At 37.5% G+C, this 21738-nt stretch overlaps 1 protein-coding gene across 1 annotated transcript in view; it reads right to left on the bottom strand.

The window, feature by feature from the left end:
* Nucleotides 1–21738, bottom strand: part of LOC113062032 (ribosome biogenesis protein bop1) — a 72503-nt gene that overhangs the window by 44756 nt on the left and 6009 nt on the right. Inside the window, exon 3 of the mRNA XM_026231534.1 lies at nucleotides 17436–17585. Within this exon, the coding sequence (XP_026087319.1) occupies nucleotides 17436–17585 (150 nt within the window). The remainder of the gene's footprint in view (nucleotides 1–17435; nucleotides 17586–21738) is intronic.

The raw sequence follows: 21738 nt of genomic DNA, 5'->3' as shown, positions 1-21738 counted from the left end.
TACTACAGTGCACGGATCCATTCCGTACAACTAAACATAGTAACAAACATGACAAATCAAAACATTATTGTGAAAGTGAGTGGAAACAATGGAAATGTATGGGAATTTCTGTTAATGTGCATAAATACAATGTGCGATTAACACTCATACATGCGTTATTATATCCGAGTCAAGCGTGCTTATTGTATGCTATATTCCACCGCAATTGTCTTTAACTTGACCGCAGTCTATATCCACCAAAACTTTTAATTGCGTTAAATTATTTTAATGCGTTAAGGACCATAGAATTAATCACATGCGTTAACGATGACAGCCTAATGCTCACAATTTCTCCATATAAAAGATTTTAGAGCTTATAAATAAGTAAAATATAATATATATATATATATATATATATATATATATATATATATATATATATATATATATACACACACACACACACATACATACATACACACACACACACACACACACACAGACCAAAAGTTTGGAAACATTAGTATTTTTTATGTTTTTGAAAGAAGTTTCTTCTGCTCATCAAGCCTGCATTTATTTGATCAAAAATACAGAAAAAACTGTAATATTGTGAAATATTATTACAACTTAAAATAATAGTTTTCTATTTGAATATACTTAAAAATAATTTATTCCTGTGATGCAAAGCTGAAGTATCATTACTCCAGCCTTCAGTGTCACATGTAACATCCAGTCTATCACATGATCATTTAGAAATCATTTTGATTTATTATGAGTGAACTGATTTATTATGAGTGTTGGAAACAGTTCTGCTGTCTAATATATTTGATGAATAAAAGGTTAAAAAGAACTGCATTTATTCAAAATAAAAAAAAAATCTAATAATATATATTCTAATAATATATTTTCTTTACTATCACTTTTTATCAATTTAACATCCTTGCTGAATAAAAGTATTGATTTTATAAAAACAAAAAAAGAAAAGAAAATTACTGACCCCAAATTACTGACCAGTAGTGTATATTGTTATTAAAAAATATTTATATTTTAAAAACATAGCTTTTTTTTTTTTTTTTTTTTTTACTTTTATTCATCAAAGTATCCTAAAAAAGTATCACATGTTCTGAAAAAATATTAAGCAGAACTGTTTCCAATGAAATGAATCATCATATTAGAATAATTTCTAAAGTATCATTTGATAATGATCCTAAAAAATTCAGCTTTGCATCGCAGAAATAAATAATAATTTAAGGTATAATACATTTAAAAACAATTATTTTAAATTGTAATAACATATCACAATATTAAAAAAAAAAATTCTGTATTTTTGATCAAATAAATGCAGGCTTGATGAGCAGAAGAAACTTCTTTCAAAAACATAAAATATAGTAATGTTTCCAAACTTTTGGTCTGTCCTATATATATATATATATATATATATTCATTATAAAAATGCCCATGGAATTATAAGATTTTACAAAGACAGTGAGAATCCTGGTTGAGGGCGTGAATTGACCTAAGGAAGATTTAGGATTTTTTATTGTTTTGCCTTATTTTAAATCTACCTACATACATTCAGCTCTCTCTCTTTAAATATATAAAATCCTAGTCATTACCTCCATTAATCATTAACTTACAAAAATAGCAAAGAAGTTTCAATGCTTGTTACAATGGTTGCTCAAATCAGAGGACAGGAGGAAGTGAGAGCTGAAACAGATGACCGAACGGAGGTGGACGACACAGGAAGTGAGGCCTGTCAGACAGACAGCTGTTCCGTGTGGTGGCACAGATGGGATTCACAGGTAAAGCCTTTGGCAGCGGTCCTGGAAGTGTCCACCCCTGACATCTCGGACAAATTTTGTCTTGGTTTTTTGCGTCTCGTCTCACATATCACCCTCAACAACCTCCACACCTGCTCGCCAAACTAAAGTCACTTCATCTCTCCTCTCAGGTAACTACACCAAGACTCTGTTAAACTAATAAAAAACAAAACAAAACAAAAAAACAAGAGAGAAAGCTTTATTTTAATCTTTTGACATTAGCTTAATATCATAATAATTGCAATTAATCTTATGATTGCTTTCGTAGTAAATGTCTCAAACATTTAGCTGCTTCTTAAGAAAAAAAATGCATATACACAGAAGAGCTTCTGACGGGTGATATTTCAATTCGACCACTGCAAAAACAGCTAATTATTTTACTTTTGTTAAATGCCCCATCTGGATTTCATTTATAAATATGTAATTAACCTCCATCATTCATGCAAGAATGGCAAAAAGTCACAATGAGACATAGAAACTCTGGTTTGTCATTAACTGGGGAGCTGAGAGCATATTGTTTTCAACTATAATATTGATTGTCTTTAGTTTATAAGTAAATCAAACTAGTCTGGTGTCAATGAAGCGGTACATGATCCTTACTGATGGGGCTGTGGAGGTACACAAGACCAAAAGCAAGGCATTAGGGCAGCATCCCGCTGAGTCTTACCCCCCTGTTCACCCCGGTCTGTCATTCTGTCATCTCCTCATATCTCACAGAACAGCTCCATATCGACACACATGAACCCAGTCACCTCACATCCAGCTACTACAGACATCAACACTCATACAGAAGAATAACAATAACAAAGGAAGATTCAGGAATGACAATGCATTCAAATATAATGTCTGATCTAGGAAAAAAGAAAAGCAACCATAAAGGTGCTCATAAAAAAATGCTATTATGCTATATACTAGAGCTCCAAATGTCATAGACTGTAGAATAAAACGGACTAAATGGAAAAGATATATAACCTGAACAATTATGTTTGGAAATATATATATATATATATATATATATATATATATATATATATATATATATATATATATATATATATATATATATATATATATATATATATATATATATATATTATATATATATATATTTATATATATTATATTTTAGAAATGAAATGTGATCAATTAAATTAATACATGAATGTCATAAATCAATGTTATAATCAATAATGTTATATACATGGCAGTAAATGTGAATTACACAGTGTGAAGTGTGAAGAAGAAATGCATTCTACACCATTTACTCAATTCAGGGGAAAAAAGTTGAAAACCAAAACTGTTTATTCATTGGCGAGACGGTCTGTATATTTTGGAAAGGACACAAGGGGAACCATCAACTCTGTTCCCAAACAGACACCCTTATGAGCCAATACAACAATCTCTAAATGATTAGATATCAGTTGATTAATCTGCTAAGAAGTGTCTGAATCATCTCTGCACAACCCACTATCCAAAGAATCTATCTATATCTTTATCTCTATATCTATATATACAAGTAATTTTTTTCTTTCAATCATGCTGATATTTAATTACAGCAAGTTTAATACCATGAAATGGGCCACTTTTATACAGTAAACAAGAGATGCTAAACTCATAATGCTATTCACTTCAAATAAGCATAGATATCTACTCTACACCACACTCACCAATGTCAAGTTACAAATTGGAAGCAACCGCAAACGAATCCTGAAAACACATTGTCCCCCTCATTACTGGCCTAAACGGTTTCAAAACAGAGCAGGCCAATGACCAGAGCATACGCAGTTCTTTCCATGAAGGCTGGACGTGGGGGTAATAATCCAGCCTCCCCCAGGTCCCGCGGGACCGTCTGGAGGATGGCTAACAGATGACAGCTGCACAGGCCCGATTCTCATCTGTTCAACATCAGAGCGCTGCTGTCCCGTCCCGTCCCATCCCATCCTCCTAACCCAATGAAGACAGTGCCATGGAGTAGACTGGAAGGAACAGATCGACTCACCTGACAGACCTGTAGTTTAGACCCTATTTTTAATTTCCGACTTCTTATACAGAACCAAAGGCCATAAAAATAAATCCCATTATTATTTCTAAAACAGCAAAACCACAAAAGGTTGTCTAAAGGTCAAGCGCTCATTACCTATGGCAAAAAAAACAAACACCACACCACCCTGATAAATAATCTGCAGATCTTCACACATGGGGCTTTAACCTTGGAGGACACACGTGGAAAGTTTGCATTCTGGCAACGTAGATTTCAAATGGGTTTCCCACCTGGCCTCAGAGCATCCGGTACATCATTCAGAGAAAGTCATTATTTATTGAAAATTAAATATCTAATGAGGCCCTGAAGCTTTTCTATATGACGAGTCTAGTCGTATAACAGAAGAGAAAGCCATCGAATCAAGTCTATGAGACCAAAGTGCTTCACTTTTCCTTTATATCATTAACCAAAACATCCCAGGGAGCATTTTTTAATGCATTCGACTATTTCTACCACAACACCATGGTTACAGTTAGCGTTACCACTTCTGATTTCCTGACGTATGTCAGCGCTATTTATTACAGAGATTTCTGTGCAGAATTTGAATGAGATCTCTCTAGATCTTACAGTATCCTTATCATTGTGTGGCGAATTCAAACGCTTCTTCTCACTGCAAACGCTTCTCAATTTCTCATTAATGCAATTATCTAATCAACCAATCACATTGCAGTTTCTTCAATGCATTTAGGGGTGTGGTCCCGGTCAAGACAATCTCCTGAACTCCAAACTGAATGTCAGAATGGGAAAAAAGGTGATTTAAGCAACTTTGAGCGTGGCGTGGTTGTTGGTGCCAGACGGGCCGGTCTGAGTATTTCACAATCTCCTCAGTTACTGGGATTTTCACGCACAACCATTTCTAGGGTTTACAAAGAATGGTGTGAAAATGGAAAAACATCCAGTATGTGGAAAACCTGTAAATAAATAACCACTCATCACAACTGAGGTAAGCAGCAAAGCATTTGTGAACACGCACAACCTTGAGGTGGATGGGCTACAACAGCGGAAGAACCCACCGGGTACCACTCATCTCCACTACAAATAGGAAAAGAGGCTACAGTTGGCACAAGCTCACCAAAATCGGACGGTTGAAGACTGGAAAAATGTTGCCTGGTCTGATGAGTCTCAATTTTCTGTTGAGACATTCAGATGGTAGAGTCAGAATTTGGCGTAAACCGAATGAGAACATGGATCCATTATGCCTTGTTACCACTGTGCAGGCTGGTGGTGGTGGTGTAATGGTGTGGGGGATGTTTTCTTGGCACACTTTAGGCCCCTTAGTGCCAATTGGGCATCGTTTAAATGCCACAGCCCACCTGAGCATTGTTTCTGACCATGTCCATCCCTTTATGACCACCATGTTCCCATCCTCTGATGGCTACTTCCAGCAGGATAATGCACCATGTCACAAAGCTAAAATCATCTCAGACTGGTTTCTTGAACATGACAATGATTCACCAGATCTCAACCCAATAGAGCATCTTTGGGATGTGGTGGAACGGGAGCTTCATGCCCTGGATGTTCATCCCACAAATCTCCATCAACTGCAAGATGCTATCCTATCAATATGGGCCAACATTTCTAAAGAATGCTTTCAGCACCTTGTTGAATCAATGCCACGTAGAATTAAGGCATTTAAGCACTATAAATGTTTTTTCCACAAACTCAACTGTATGATTCCATATGAACCTTTTCACAGGCCTTCATATCTGAGCTTCTAACGTCTAAATGAAGCTGGGTGTTACCTTCTAACTGAACTTTTTTCCACAAACTGAACATAAAATATAGGGCTGTAAAGCTATTTTAAATAGTTTTAATTACATGAAATGCTGATTGATTAATCGCTAAATCATTGCACATGAATTCTGGCTGAATTCACTGCACTGAATAAACACCACAGAAAGTAACTTTAGAAAGAAATATTTTGATTCAATTTCTTTTGTGTGAATCACTATTTGTATGTAACAGAAGGTTCTGCCTACGTTGAGCACTCCAAATCAATCACTTACGATGTTTCGTTTAGGATGCTGTCCGGGTGTAGGAAGTACACAATAGGGAGCTAACTAGGTTTTAGGATGGGGGAGTTGTGGGATTTTGAGGATCATCTCCTTCCTGTATTTGAGGTAAACAGCCAGTGCACGCCATTCTCCATATCTCCACTCATGTCCTCGCCTTGTGTTCCTGAGGCAGCCCCCGCTGGCAGTTGGTTTCAATCAGGCCTTCTGGCAGGATGCATGCTGGCCCAACTGGGAGTTGTGCTGAAGACCGGATGAAAAGGAAGTCCTAAAAACTGTGGAACGACAGGTGGCTTCTTTGGCTGCTCTCGATGAAAAAAAAAAAACGCCTACCCCCCCACCTCCACACACCTGCAAGAGTCCAACGGACCGCAGCCTGGGGTCCCGTTTGCTCTGTCTGACCAGCACGCGATTTACCAGAGTACCTCCTCCCTGTCTGTCCCCCCACCCCCGGCCCTCTGGATCAACATTCCCCCCTGACTAAGAAAAACACATCCCCGCTTCTCCTTAAATAGACTATTAAAAAGAGATTTCCTGCTGACAATGGTGTGTCAAGCCAAGATTCCGCATAATTTACCGGCGATCTGTCAATTTTATCAGCCTATTGATTTCAGCGGAGTGCGCTGGGCTGAAAGAAGACCTTTGTGTTCTCAGACAGGAAGAGTTTGGAAATCACTTTATCCTTAGACGACAACCAAGACTTTTCAATCCATCCCAGGGTCTTTGGACAAAAGCCTGGACGAGTGCTGAGTGTTTGCTGATCAATATCATTTTCGTCTATTCTCTGACAATTCACAACACTGTAGTTTACTCTACGCAAATGGTGCATTTGCAAATACTTAACTGGCATTCTCGTGTCACTGTGGCAGTAAAAAAAAAAAATCAGTTAAAAACTGAGGAAATGACAAAGACGTGTACAATGTACAATGTATAAGACTGTGACCTTAAAGGGATAGTTCACCCAAAGATGAAAATTGCCATCATTTCCTCACCCTCACGCCATTCCAAATATGCAAGACTTTTGTTCATCTTCAGAACACAAATTAAGATAATTTTTCATGAAATCCAGATGAATTGAGCCGTTTAGTTCAAATTTCCTGAAGAGACTTGATATATGATGAACAGATTTAATTTAACTGGTATCAATGAGTTCTCCTCAAATGGTTGCTCTGTAGAGCTGCAACTAATGATTATTTTTTCTGTCGACTAATCTAACGATAATTTTTTCGATTAGTCGACTAATATAACGATTATTTTTATTAAAATAAATAATTAATCCAATGTTTTTTTTTTTAATTAGCTAATGAATCCTTTGGATAACTTCTAATATAATATTTCAACCTTTATTCATTTTCAACTAATGTGGTTGAAGTTTTTACAGTATAAAATAATAAGTGGCAAAGAAAATTATTTTACTATGGTAAATATGAGTTTATGATAGCGTTTATAATTAAACCACAGTAGCCATAAATTTACAGTTGTCTGAGACGTCATAAAATGTACACAAACCATAAAATGTAATCAGGGTTCAGCTATGGTTTAGTATGGTTTCCAGAGATCTGGAGCTGATTCGGGGTAGCTCGGTGGTTTGTGACTGTTGTCGAGACTGTTGTCTCGCGGCGCGCTGTCTTTTAAGGGGCCGTTCACATATCACGTCTTTTGAGCGCTCAAGTTCGTTCTTTCCAATGTAGACGAGCGATAAGCACCGCATCGAGTTAAAAACATCTCAACTTTTCAGAATGCCGCAAGCGCAAGAATATCAGACCTGAACCAGGAAGTTGGTGACCAGATCACACGGTAACCAGTTAAACCGTAACACCGGAGAGCGCCAAGATGTTTTCCTCTGAGGTGCTTGCGCATCGCAGTTGTGCTGCCGTGGTACACCATATCGGTTTTGCAAAGGGAACATTTTATATGTCCTCTGTTTAAAGTATTCCCATACTTTTGATAACAGTGGTCTCTGTTTTTGTGATAGAATGCCACTTTCTCAATTCCCAGAATTGCAAGATGTAAACAAACAGTGTGATGCGTCGACGCATTTCACGCACGTCGACGTATTTTTATAGTCGACGTAATCGATGACGTTGACGCGTCGTTGCAGCACTATTGCTCTGCCATGATTTGGGCCTAAAATTTCTCAAACATTTTGATAAAAACAGCTTTTTAGACTTAAATTTGGTGTAGGTTTTTCATTCATAAACTGTCAGTAAAATGCACATACAATTACAGAAACAGCAAGTAAATTCTGAAGTCAATTTTGAAAAAAGATCTCTTATTTACAACTTCATTTTCTTTAAGTTTAGCTTTTTATTGCTAAGATAAAAACAACATTAAACTAGCAGCTTCAAGAAAAAACAAAGTTAATCACAACATGTAATAAGCACGTTTACAAACTTATTTAGCTCTGGTGCTTATGCAAGTTTTCTTTAATCACATTTTAATATTCCTATCACTTCCTGTTCTATATAAAAATTATTCAGGTACACATTACAACAAATAAATGGAGTCAAAAATGTATTGATTTAATTAAACATTTTAAATTGCGAGCATTCATTTGATGAGTTCGGTTTACATTTTTGTGTCTTTTTTTTTTTTTTTTTAGAAACTTAATGAAATTGTTTGAAAATTGGGAATTGGATATCTAGGATAAAACCTAAGATATTGCACAATCCTCTGCTCTAGCCGCGTCTCCCCTCTGAAAAACACACAGGAATACATTCGTTCAGTTTACGGCTCCAAATAGCTTACACGTTTGCTTGACTCCTGCCAGAGGGAGGAATTATTGGCCTGACTCTGATCTGGAAGGTACGGCGTGGGTGTGAGGTCTGTGTGGGGACCAATGGCTCCCAATGGGATACAGCCCTTAAGCCCCCCCCACCCCCCTTACCTTGCTGCATGTGCAACAGAACACCACCCACATTCACTTGAGTCTAATTTGATAAATCTAAAGAGCGGCTCGATCCAACAGATCCGGGAGAACAAAACCGCTCTTTGTGTTTTAATAGCACAGACGCTTTCGTAAAAATCCATGCCCGTGTCTGCCGAAGCAAAAAACATATTAATCATTCTCTTCCCTGAAATGCTCAAGCGAATGGCGTGCTGGGGGGAAAGACAAAGAGAAGCATAGAAAATACATGAAGAACAGGCGTAGATGGTGCTTTTAACAAGAACTCGAGAACACAATACAACTATGGTGCAAGAAAACACCTCGGGCCAACAAGGTACAGTTACTGGAAGGGGTCAAAGGTCTACGGTTTTGGTGGAAATGGTGGCTAGAAACCTCTAGGACTTAATTTTAACTGTATAAAGCCTACTGGATCATATTTGATACACACATTTTTTAAGGAACTCTACATAACCAAAACTTTGAGCACAACAGGTTTTTCAGTAATCTACTACACACCTTGTCTGATTGACAGTTTATACTTTTATTTTTAGCAAGAAAGTGTCTTTTTTTTTTTTTTTTTGCTTTACTGGTTTTTACTAAGTAAACATAACAATAATGGTTTTATTGTTTGAAATATTTCAATACTAGCACTTCCTGGACAGAATCAACAAATTTACTTGATTATCCCTATACCATTTCTTAGAAACATCTTGTTAAATTGTAAGTGTCTAATAGGGCTGATCCCTTAATAGTTGACTAAATGTTAATCGATGAGAAGAGGCTTAGTAGACTAAAATGTTTTTATGGTCATAAATAATCATTTAGTTACAGAAAGAAAAATGGTCTGTGTCTGTAACTAACGGTTCGTTAACGGCTGATAATAACAATATAAAATGTTCAATTAGTCGTCTAATGGCTTAATTGATTATTACACAGCTTTAATGTGTGAGTTGGAGGCTAAGAACTCTGCAGCTTTTAAGAACAAACATAAGATATGACGGTTTCTCCAGTAGTAGGTGGAACTAATGCACGAAAGGCAATCTCATTGGCTGTCGCTCATCTATTAAGTCCCTTTTTTGATTTCAGCAAATCAGTTCCAGCGAATGCAGGCAATGTGATTAATATTCATGAACCCAGCAGCTCATTAATCCTAAGCGTGTTTTATATTGTTATTAGTCTAAGTATTATTATTTAATCAGTATTATGGTAGTTATTTCCCTTTTTTTTTTTTTTTTTACAGAAACACTGAATGACTCAAATTATCTTAAACACCAGCACCAGTCCAAAGTTCAGTTAAAATGACAAATATGCATTCATACACGGTTACCAAGTTTTATTTCTAATGACTAAAGTTCTACCATTAAATAATGCTTGACTAACATAATATCATATTATAATGCTTGACTGACTGATGTTCAGAGTGTATGAGAGAAATCTTTCAGAAAGGGGCAGCCCTAGTATCTAATATCATACATCAGGCTTTTGAGGAACATTCATGTGTTTCGCTCTCAATCACCATTGCATTGTATTAGGTTTTGAAACTACAGAGCAATTCAAATAGAATATGAGCTTCATACCATGCTTCTTCATATTCTATTCATGCTACATGAGCCATAAAAGCCTGACGTTTCAAATGAAACTGAACAAAAACATATGCAAACATTTTTTTCCAGGGATTTCAGTGTTAAGTAGTCTTTGCAATGCAGGTTCATTTTTTTTTAAGCTGGTTTAGTGACGAAGCAAAGAAAGTGAATGATGGAATATTGACCAAGCAGGGATATCATTTCACTTGGCAAGCAGACTGTGACTTAGGAGCAGTGGGAGGTGCTGAACGCTCTGCAGAACCTTTAGGGTCAAAGGTGGAGGTGAGTTCAGGTCTCAACTGGTGCTGGGCTGCCAAGGGTGAATGGATACGACCCCCCGGTTCCCGTTTCATAAATTGATGTGAATTTGCTGCTTGAACAGAGAGCCAGGACCATCCCAGACGTCCGCTTGGGATGCCGAATTTTTTAAAAGAAACGTTGTCCAGGAAAAGCACGTTGACTGCTTTGATTAGCTTTGCGTATCCAGGACCTTTTCAACCATTTCAATCTTGGTGCTTTGTAGATGGTCACTGCTCTCCAAATGTACTTACAAGCTGAGTGGAACTGATATTCAGGTATTCAGAGACAATGGGAAAGTGCTATTGATGGCTGGTAATAAAAATCTCCTCCTCCACTGAGAGTCTTGAAACCTTTCAATGCCTATCAAAATGGGAGCCTCCAATGGAAAGACAAAGGAAAAGAAAATAACACTGGTAAAGGTGGACAGCTAAGGAACACTAGGTCATATCAATGCTTTGCAGCAACTTTTACATGTAGCGACATAGAAATGCTGCCAATCCTAGTCATGAAGGGGGAGGTAAATGGGGTTTCTTCTAGGTCTGCATGATTAACTGAAATAAAACTGAAATGTGTTTCAGTGGGATTTTCAAATTGCAAAGGCTGCATTTTAATTAAATGTACGCACTGTGTGTTTCAGAGTGAAGAATGGCACTGTGTTCATTTACACATGAGCAGCTTAACATGCACCAGTGTTTTCGGTGGCTCAGTTTGTTGCTCCACACAAACTCCATCTCTGCATTCTCTCTGAGTTTGGGTCAACTTAATTTTCACTTGGAAATGCATCATATTGCATCATTTTGGCCAAATTGTACACCCCTATACAGACAAGCACAGTTAACCTGGAGTCAAAAACAAAACAAAAAAACAGTTATATATCACAGCTTTAGGGTCCCTTCCCCAAATTAGCCTTTAAAAGCCCAGAACTGCTAAAATTCAAGCTTTTTTTCCTTGCCGTAAGATTGACCGCAATCATTTGAGATCCCATCTGGAACTCATCAGTCCGGCATTTGGAAATGGCCCAATCATGAAATTAAACTTTGGGATTACCAAAATTTAGAGAGCAACACAAATAAAATTCACCCCGAGACATATGCACCACGTCTTGGTTTTGACAGATTTCATATTTCCAAGGAGTGGGTGGCACAGATCCCCGGAGGGGAAGGCTGGGTTACCTCTTAACTCTGGAGCAATCTGGACACCTGACCAGTCGGTATTACAGGTTGTGTTTGTTTTATTTTGTATGGGAAAGCAAACAGGGCTCTTTTCTTCAGACGGCGTGGGCCGAAATCTTTCTTAAATCTCTGGGCGGAAATGACAAAGCCAGCCCTTACCGTCCTGAGTGAGATTTGACCACCTGAAGAAACTCTCTACACCGCAAAACCTCCTCAAAGTTTAATTACTCTGACATCATTTGGGACTGGAGGAAATCGCTAACTAGATCCATCGAATGCTCACCCATGTCCTTTAGCTATAGCCAGACTCTTGCATTATAAGCCCAACCACATATGCAAATATCTGGCTCTAAATAAAACCTCCCAATTAAAACAAAACAGCTGCCATGCAACCACTGAGGTCAGCGAAAGTTTTGGAACGTGCCTGATTCTACGAAGACTGCAAAGGATGTAAAGTTTCCTCCACTTATGACAGCTCCTCAGTGGGTCACTGGACCGGAATCTGGAATCAGTCAGTCGATGTGATTAACAGACCTGACCTCGATCCGCTACCTGTCACTAGAGCTTTACGTTAGAGCCCAGAGAGAGAGCTCTTCTGAAAAACCTCAAAAGAGAATCACCCATCCATGGCTTAACGGCACACTGGAAATAAGATTTTAGCCGTGTGACTGCCAAGCAGATAGCAGAAACTGCACCCCCTATGGGCAGATAGCAGAATGACTTTCTGAAAAGTAAAAATAACACTACGAAAACATTAAAACCAGGACTGCGTGTCATTCAGAATTTAACTAAGAATGGCTTAATTTTTAATTTAAAAAGTGGAAAACTGGGCGAAGAACTGCAACTTGAAATTAAACTTAAAGTAGAACTAAAACTAGATATTAGATATTCACATAACTAATTTTAGTTTATTATTAGACGCATAGAATGATAGATAGAACGATAGATAGAATGACAGAACGATAGATAGATAGAATGACAGAACAATAGATAGATAGAACGATAGATAGAAACAGACAGTCAAAGTTTGAGCTCTAATCTTAAAGCTTCTAAATACTACTGGAATCAATCTGGTCACGTGTTGATTTCACTTCTTGTCCATCCAAGAGCACCAAAAATAAAAGGTCATCAGGTTAAATGACATCACCACGTAGGTCTATCTGGTTTTATCACAACTTTCTTATAAAAGTACCCGCTTTACCTCCTGTTGAACACTAAAAACAAACACATCTTTGGAGGCTACTGTGCAGGTCTCAGTCTTCGAGAGCGGTAGCTGCTTGGCGGCAGGAAGCTGAAGCTGCGGCCGGGAGCCAGAGCCCCTTTCCCCCTTAATTCCACAATGTGTCTTCATTCATCTTGAAGAGCACATGGAAAAGCCATTGCGGGGGAAAAGCCCCTTCCTGCCGGCTCTGTCTCGGACAGACGCTGCACTCTTGTGTATTCCCTCTTCACTCGGCTAACAGGAAATAGCCCTTTATTACAAAGGGGGACATGAGGATGAAAAACAGGGGATTTAGAAGTCTGGAGTTTTATTTGTAGACCGCTTGTGCTGAGAGCTGCGAAGGGACGGAGAGGCAACCCAATCTGCCGTCTCCCGACAAGGGGGGCTAATTTAGCGCACGCCAAATGTCCATGAGACCACCGCAGATCTGCACGGCGCACGCAGAGACGTCTGACAACACCGCAGAGATCAGGCCTACGGCACGAGAAGTAAAAGACAAGACTGACAAGCTAATGAGATTCACACCTTCTCATCTCCATATGAGACAACTGAAAGACCGCAGGTTATAAGCGAGGAGCCACCTGTAGATGACCGGAAACACTATTAGCAATGCATTTAACATTCAATAGTGAATGTACGGCGGGACTTTATCTATTCCAGTGGGATAAGGAAAAGGTCCAGGATGCTAGAATAGTTGTCTAATCGGCTGTTGAAGACTGAAGACTAGTTTCTATTGTTTCATATGGTTGACTAGTTTGATTCATCCAGCTTTATATATATATATATATATATATATATATATATATATATACACACACATACACATACACACACACATTATACAGTATATTTTACAGTGCAAACAGCATGTTTATGTTTTAGAATGCTAATAATTCAACGGCAATTTATACAACACCAGTGAATAAAATAAACACTGCAATATTCAATATTCAACTAAGTGTATAATTTAAAATCAAGAAAAAAAAGATAAATTAATATTTAATTATTGTTAAATGTTTTTAGATAAAAACATTACAATATTTGGTTAAACGTACAGTATGTTAGAGTGTGATAATGTTTTTTTATTTCATACACTTTGTAATCTTGCAAATGCTATTTTTGTTGATCACAAAAAGTCAAGAGAAAATATGTGTTAAAACTAAAATGAACAAAATACTGAAAATTTACTGGAAATTTACATCAAAATATGCTGATACTGAACTTATTTTCAATGTCTAAGGCAATAAAATAGATGAATACATAAGTAAAATGAATACATAACATAAAATACTGACTAAATTTAAAAAACATTTACATCAAAATATTGACATTACTGCATTTGTCATTTTTAACATTATTATGAATTATACTTATTTAAACTGAATGGAATAAATTGGACTAAAATAACTGAATATTGCATGTCAAAATATTGACACTTTCATTAAAATATGAAAACTTAAAACTGTAAAAACTACATTACAGCATAGCAAAACTCTCTCCAAGAAGTTACATCTCTAAATTCATTTAAAAAAAAACACACACACTTTTGTAACAAATGCATTGAGTTCAATAGACAAATCACTGCTGAAATCGACTCCTATGAGCAATCCACCTTTTTTTTTTTGCTCTTTTACGATAACCCTTTTTACCAACTAAATGATGGTAGTCAGTGTTCCTGATGTGTTCTGAATGACTACGAAGGGGTATTAAAAAGTCACTCTGAAATCGGGGAGCTACCCAAGAACAATAACACTTCTGCAAAACATTCCTGGTCGGTAGCAGATTGCCAAGAACAGTTTTGGATGGCTGCTGTGTTTAGGTTGCATGGCCTGGCAAATTATCCAGACCGCATTGTGCCAGGGTTCAGCGGTGTTCAATGGAGCATGTAAATTAAAGAGCTGAGGAGGAATTCTTTAATGGTCCTACAAGTAAATATGAGATGTTACAGAGCTCCTTACTGCAGGAGTGCATCACGGCCTCCCCTCAAAAAAGCCAACAGAGACATTACAGAAATGTGGTAACGTCTGACAGGGGTAAGGGAACAGTATCAAGTACTGCGGTTCAGACACTTCCAGCCTGAGGAACAGGACAAGAATCTTTTTCCTTTACATGAAACATTACACAACTAACCATATTACCCTCTACGGAACAATGAAGTAATCATGTCTGTGCAAACGAAGCAGAAAAAGCCACCGCTATATTAAGATTCACTTAAATCATCTTTAGTCTTCTTGTCATTCAGAAGTTATTAAGTGTCATGTCATTCAACAAACATCAATAATGGATTTCCATTATTACTCCTTGAAAGGAATAGTTGACCCAAAAATGAAAATTTGTTGAAAATTGACTCACCCTCAAACCATCCAAGATGTAGACTAGTTTGTTTCTTCATCAGAACAGATTTGGAGAAATGTAGCATTGCATCGCTTGATCATCTGTGGATCATCTGCAGTGAATGGGTGTGATGTTTTTATCAGCTGTTTGGACTCTCATTCTGACGGCACCCATTCACTGCAGAGGATCCACTGATGATCAAGCGATGCATGCTAAATTTCTCCAAATATCTTTTGATGAAGAAACAAACTAATCTACATCTTGGACGGCCTAAGGCAAAAAAAAATTAAATTTGTCCTTTTTGGGTGAACCATTCCTCTAAAGCAGTGGTTCCCAACCATGTTCCTGGAGCCCCCCCAACACTGCACGTTTTACACGTCACCTTAATGAAATACACCTGATTCAGATTATCAGCTCATTAGTAGAGACTCCAAGATCTGAATTGGGTGTGTCTGACAAAGGAGAGATGCAAAATGTTCAGTATTGGGGGGCCTCCAGGAACATGGTTGGGAACCACTGCTCTAAAGGTACACTAAAGTGTGACTTTAGCCTCAGCTGTCATTACCTAGACTAAAGCTACGTTCACACTGCAAACCTTAGTGCTCAAATCCAATTCTTTTTTATAGCTTTTCACATTGCTGTTGTGGCCAATATCGGATTTCCAGTGTGAACAGATCATGGTTCTGAACTGACCAGGATGTACAAAAGAACGATACAAACAGGGTTTGCAGATCCCTCATGATTTGTTTGTAGAGTTGTCACTGTAATACACACAAGTTCTGACACATCATACTTCCACTGATTACCTTTCGCTACTGTCTTGATAACTTTGGATATGTAAAATCTTTGAAGTGTCTCCCGTCAGCTCAGAATTATGACGGATGTCGATCTAGACTACAGTGACGTAAAAGCCGCATGAAATCCGACATGACCGTTCACACTGCGGTCACATCGCAAAACATCTGACATGGATCGGACTTAGTGGCACATATTGAAGTGGCACAAATCAGAATGGAAAAGATCAGATTCCATGCAGTTTGTGTGGTTCATACTGTCATGACAAAAAAGGATCTGGGTCGCATGTGAGCAAAATAAATCTGATTTGGGTCACATTTGCCTGCAGTGTGAACGTAGCCTAAGCAACCTGAATAAAACTGACTCAAACTAAGAAAGTGCACTAAATGTGAAACTATGCATTCCTGCCATTTTAGTTTTTTGTGAAATGAAGATGGTATTTCACATAGTTTGTTCATAAAGAGCCCAAAATTCCCTTAAGTAGTCAAATTATGCGTTTGTTATGCATCCAAATAAAAGTCAAAAGAGTTGAAAGTCAAATGGCCATCTGGAAACAAATGATAGGAGGACGGCATGCAAAGGACATATCGTAACAGATGCAGGTGCGCCAACACCTGGACACAATGGTGATATTCAGGCTCGCTCAACTGGAAACTGGAAGTGAATGGAAATAAGAGTTGAGCACAAAAAAATATTTCCATGGATATTTCAGTGACCTGAAATGAAGAGACACATCGAACATCCAACAGTCTGAGACCAGTAGTGAACTATTCTTTTCAAACTGATTTGTGATTTGTGATCAAACTGAAGTGATGTTAGAAGTTGCATGAAAATTTGAGTGAAACACCTGAATTGACATTTATTTACAGCGCTACTGGAGCAGACATCAACAAAACCACAATTGGAAATCATTTTTACTTAAAGTGCAGAATCTGAAATATTCCATATTTAAAATCCAAAAACCTTGCTAATTTCTTTGTCAAGAAGAAATGGATAAATTTTTTCAAAATGGTCTCACACTTTCTTCCGGCTCCTTCAAACAATGGAAGAAACTTTCAGAAACTGTGTTATGGCAGTGGTGGCCGATATCACATTAGCACCGTTTTGTAGTTTCTGTAGCATTGTAACTATGATATTTTGAGGAAAACTACATTTACCAAAGTACATTTTAAAAGTCAGTATTGTCTTTAAATCCCTCCCAGCCATGGAAAAACAGCTTTCAAACAAAATCGGACTCCGAGTTTTGAGATGTTGAGCTTGTCCTGGTCTGGACGATGAACAGATTCTTACCTCCTCATCAGAAGTGTCGTGCTCATACTCGTCCACCTGAGAGGAAATCTGGAGGCCGCTGTCTCTGTCGGACGCAACACTTTCCTCTCCTCCCTCCTTTCCTGCAGATTTCTTCTTTTTCTTTTTTTCCTTTGAATGTTGCCCATCGGTCTGTAGAAAAAAAAAACAACAAAATTAGCTGTGATCGAAATCTTAGATTATGTATTCAAACATGGACAAATATTTTCTATAAACTGTATTAAATGCACTCTAAGAAAAATAAAGCCTCAAAAGATTTTTTGAGTGAATCCCATTTTCAATCCAATCCCAATAAAGCTTTTTTTTTTTTTTTTTTTTTTTTTACATTTCTTAAATTGTTTAATTGTTAAATTGTTAAATTGTTTCCCATACCAGTTAAACTGACATTTGTAATGTGAAAAAAATTACTTATTTATTAGTGTTAATTGTCTAAATTCATGCATTTATACACTAAATAATAGTATTTGTTGTACTTTATGCAGATTTGAATACAATAAGAATTGTATTATGCAAATTTATATTACAAATGACCGCAAAAAATATATTTTATTATTTTGTCCAACCAAGGCTTTTTTTCAATACCAATTAAATTCACATTTATAATGTGAAAAAAAGGTTCTCAGTTTCAAATCTAAAAATTAATCTGTTTATATACTAAATTGGTGTGTGTTGTACTTTATGCAGATTAATAAAATAAAAATTACATTAATTTTCATTAAAATATTAACAACAAAAATTAAGCAAGAAAAACTTGAATTAAAAACAAACTTAACATTTGAATTATTAAAAACAAAAAGTTTGCAGTACACCATAATAATTACAATTTGCATTATTTACATTGTTCTGTGACTAGTATATACCTTGCATAACTAATGAAACTAATGAAATTAAGTCATATTGTAATGTAACAAGTACTTGTTATTAGCATAGTAATGGTATGCAACTAGTATGTACCAGGGTTATTATAGCTAACTAAAACCATTTTAAAAAATCTGTTACATGAAGTAAAATAAATGCTAATGGAAATAAATGTGAAAAACAAGCTTATTTCAGCAACTTGCCAAAGCAACATTTGTCTTTTTTTATGTAGTTTGACTTAAATGTACACAAAGAACTAAAACTAACTCAAAAATAAATGTAACTATGCAAAACTTTTGCATATAAAGGCTTATCAAATTCTATTCCTGCAAAATTAACTAAAATGAAATGTGAACAGTTTTCAATTTGCGTTTTCAATCAATTTTTCAGCACGCAAGTACATGCAGCCAGTTATTTAATGCTGTTGTAGAAAAACATACTTCAGTACAGAGTTTTCCAGACCCCGTCTTTTTATGGCAGCATGAGAGTCTACATGTTTCAGGTATACAATTTATCTCATTTCGCGCACGAACTTCTTCGGCGTGATTTACACGTGTGCCGTTGAGAAGCAGTCACCAGAACCTCACATCCTGCCCGAGACGCCAGGACAGTGGGGATGAAAGCTCACAGTACCGCCTGTTATTTACCACAGCCCATCAGTCACGACAAGGCCAAACAGACTGAAAACCTCCTAACAGGGTCGAGAGGAAGAACAGCTTTGAGCCGCCGCGTCTCCCACGAGCCCGAGATGGGGCAGGTGAGCAACCTGCACTGATTTACAGCTCCTTAACGTCCCGCTATCTCTTGGACTGCAGAGCTAAGTGAAACACTTCCTCCCTCAAGCCCAGTTAAATCCACATCAAGACGCTCGAGCCCCGTGTTCCGGAGTGCCTCGTGCAGCTCGAGGGACGGACAATTTTTCCGCTAGTGCTGAAGATCTAAAAACAAGCTGAAACAGAGTTTTGGAAAAGAAGGGTTGGGGGTATGACACCGGTTGCTCGGAGTCATTAAACCGCAGGCCAAATCAGGACGTGACCTGTTCGGATGAGCAGCCATATCAAATCCATTTACAAAGCATTTGCTTCCAAATACAAAATTGTGAGTATCATGAGGACCTGTCACGTTTCTCTCATTATTCTAGTTGATTCTTCCTTGCTTTGCAATTTGTAAGTATAAAAACATTAAAACAGATATTTGAAGTGTCATTGATTATAACAAACAACAGTGAATCAATTCAAACTGTCTGTTGATCTATGAATCCAATTCGATTATTAATTTGCTAAACTCAAAAAACAGTTTATGGAATTTTTTTTTTTTAAACATATATGGCTGGTTTACTAAGAATATATAGGTTATTATCATTTATCACTTTGTTATATTGCATATATAAACCACTATCATTAGCAAGTTTTTTTGAATGAAATTTATACTTTTATTAAGCAAGTGTGGATTACATTGGTCAAAAGCGACAATAAAGACATTTCTGTCACAAAGATTTCTATTTCAAATAAATGCTGTTATGAATTTCTCAAAGAACCCTAAAAATAATGGTTTATAATTAATAATCATAATAATTGTTTCTTGATCATCAATGGAGCGTATTAAAATGACACTGACTGAAGTGAGTAATTACTGGTACTGATAATTCAGCTTTACCATCACAGGAATAAATTATTTTAAAATATATTCAAAATGAAAATTATTTTAAATTTCACAATATTACAGTTTTTACTGTATTTTTGATCAAATAAAAGCAGCCCGGTGAGAACAAAAACATAACATAAAAAACCTCTCACAAAGGTGTAGTAGGCTATTAAAATGCTTAAACTAAATGTTTTTGTACTGAGTTTGTGCATATACATTAAAAATGTATATATAAACACTTACATGTCTTGATTTAATTAAACTGTGAAAAAAAATTGATTCTGAATCTTACAACAAATATAAACTAGCTACAAATAAAATGTCAGAATCAGAACTATTACAAGAAGAGATAAAAGCAAAAAGTGATCAAATTAGAAAATGATTTAGCTATATAACCCAGGTCTAATCTGCCAATGCTCTCGGATGCGATCTCACAGCTAACCAGACAGTCAAGGATCCGAACACACTCGTTAAAGTCCGGTTGTAAAAGAAGGATGTGGGGGCAGAGAAATGGTCATTTGACAGATGATTTGACCAGACAGGACAGAAGAGCTCACGCGGTGTGGATTCACATTAAAAACGAGTTCTTCACGAGGTCTGGCCATGGACTGAAGATGCTGCAAACAAACGCGTTCGAGTCTCCAATATGCGAATTAGAAGAAATGAAAGCACTGACAGGCTTTTGGAGCACGACTTTTTAAATCGCACACACACTCCACGTATGTTTGCACAATAACGTGTTTTTAATGTCTGTTGGCGGACCGTCCCGGTTCCGCTCCGAAAGCCTCAAGTCGCTCATTATTCCGCTTGTTTCCTCTGAACTGCGGTTGAGTTATTGAGTGAGCTGCGGATGGAGCAATCCGACGCCACTCATCAACATTCACGCTAATACTTGATTAAGACCGTGGCCTCTCAATTAAAAACCTCAGGATCCGGAACCCTCCATCTGGCCCTCGCAAGACCTCAGAGGAGCAGGTCACATGTAGAGATGGAAGCGGACCAGCCGTGTCTGGAGCGCGCGTCACGCGTAGGCGTGCGTTATAGCGAGAGAGAAAGTTTCAAGGTAAGACGAGCCCCTCCGGTCTCTTCCGCCCCCGTCCCGATGTCATCTCCCACCCACTCACCACGGCGCGAGCGCGGCTGCCGCTGGATCAAACACACTGCTGCAAGGGCGGCGGGACTTCTCCCGGGAATCATAACGTCTCTAGCAGCCGCGTTAACTTCTGCCTGGTGTGCATCACTCAGTCGCTTTCAGAAGACCCGCAACAAAAGAGCACAGGGGGGAAATTAAGGGGGGCGGATTATAAAGTTGAGACGGGAACAATACGTCCCACGGTCTCCGCTGTAACGCCAGACAGAGAGATTTCAAAGCTGTGAATTTGATCGTGTCCCGCGGTGAGTCAGACACATCCGCGGGAGCGCAACACTTTGGCCCGGACTGAGCCTCACTCTGAAGGTGCTGCTCATACGATTCAGCTCTGATGTAAAGCGCCTAATGCTACACTAGCACACAAATCAGGCCAGTTCTTATCAGCAGCCCACTTAACATTTACCAATTCACCAAAACATGAAAAAAAGAAAAGAAAAAAGAAAATGCTGATGACAAGACTGTTGGTAGATTTCAAAATAAAAAAATAAAAAAAACTAACTGTAAAAAATTATTTACAAAACTTATGTTGCAATATGTTGACACTGAGGCATACATAGCTGCAAAATGTGTTAGTTATACAATTAAACAATGTGAAACTCATGTGTTTCTGTTCTCTAGGGGAGTGAGGCATTA

Source organism: Carassius auratus, chromosome 44 (genome assembly GCF_003368295.1).
Source record: "Carassius auratus strain Wakin chromosome 44, ASM336829v1, whole genome shotgun sequence".
NCBI classification, from domain to species: domain Eukaryota; kingdom Metazoa; phylum Chordata; class Actinopteri; order Cypriniformes; family Cyprinidae; genus Carassius; species Carassius auratus.
Note: the sequence above shows the minus strand (reverse complement) of the source record. Positions and strands in the feature narration are given on the sequence as shown.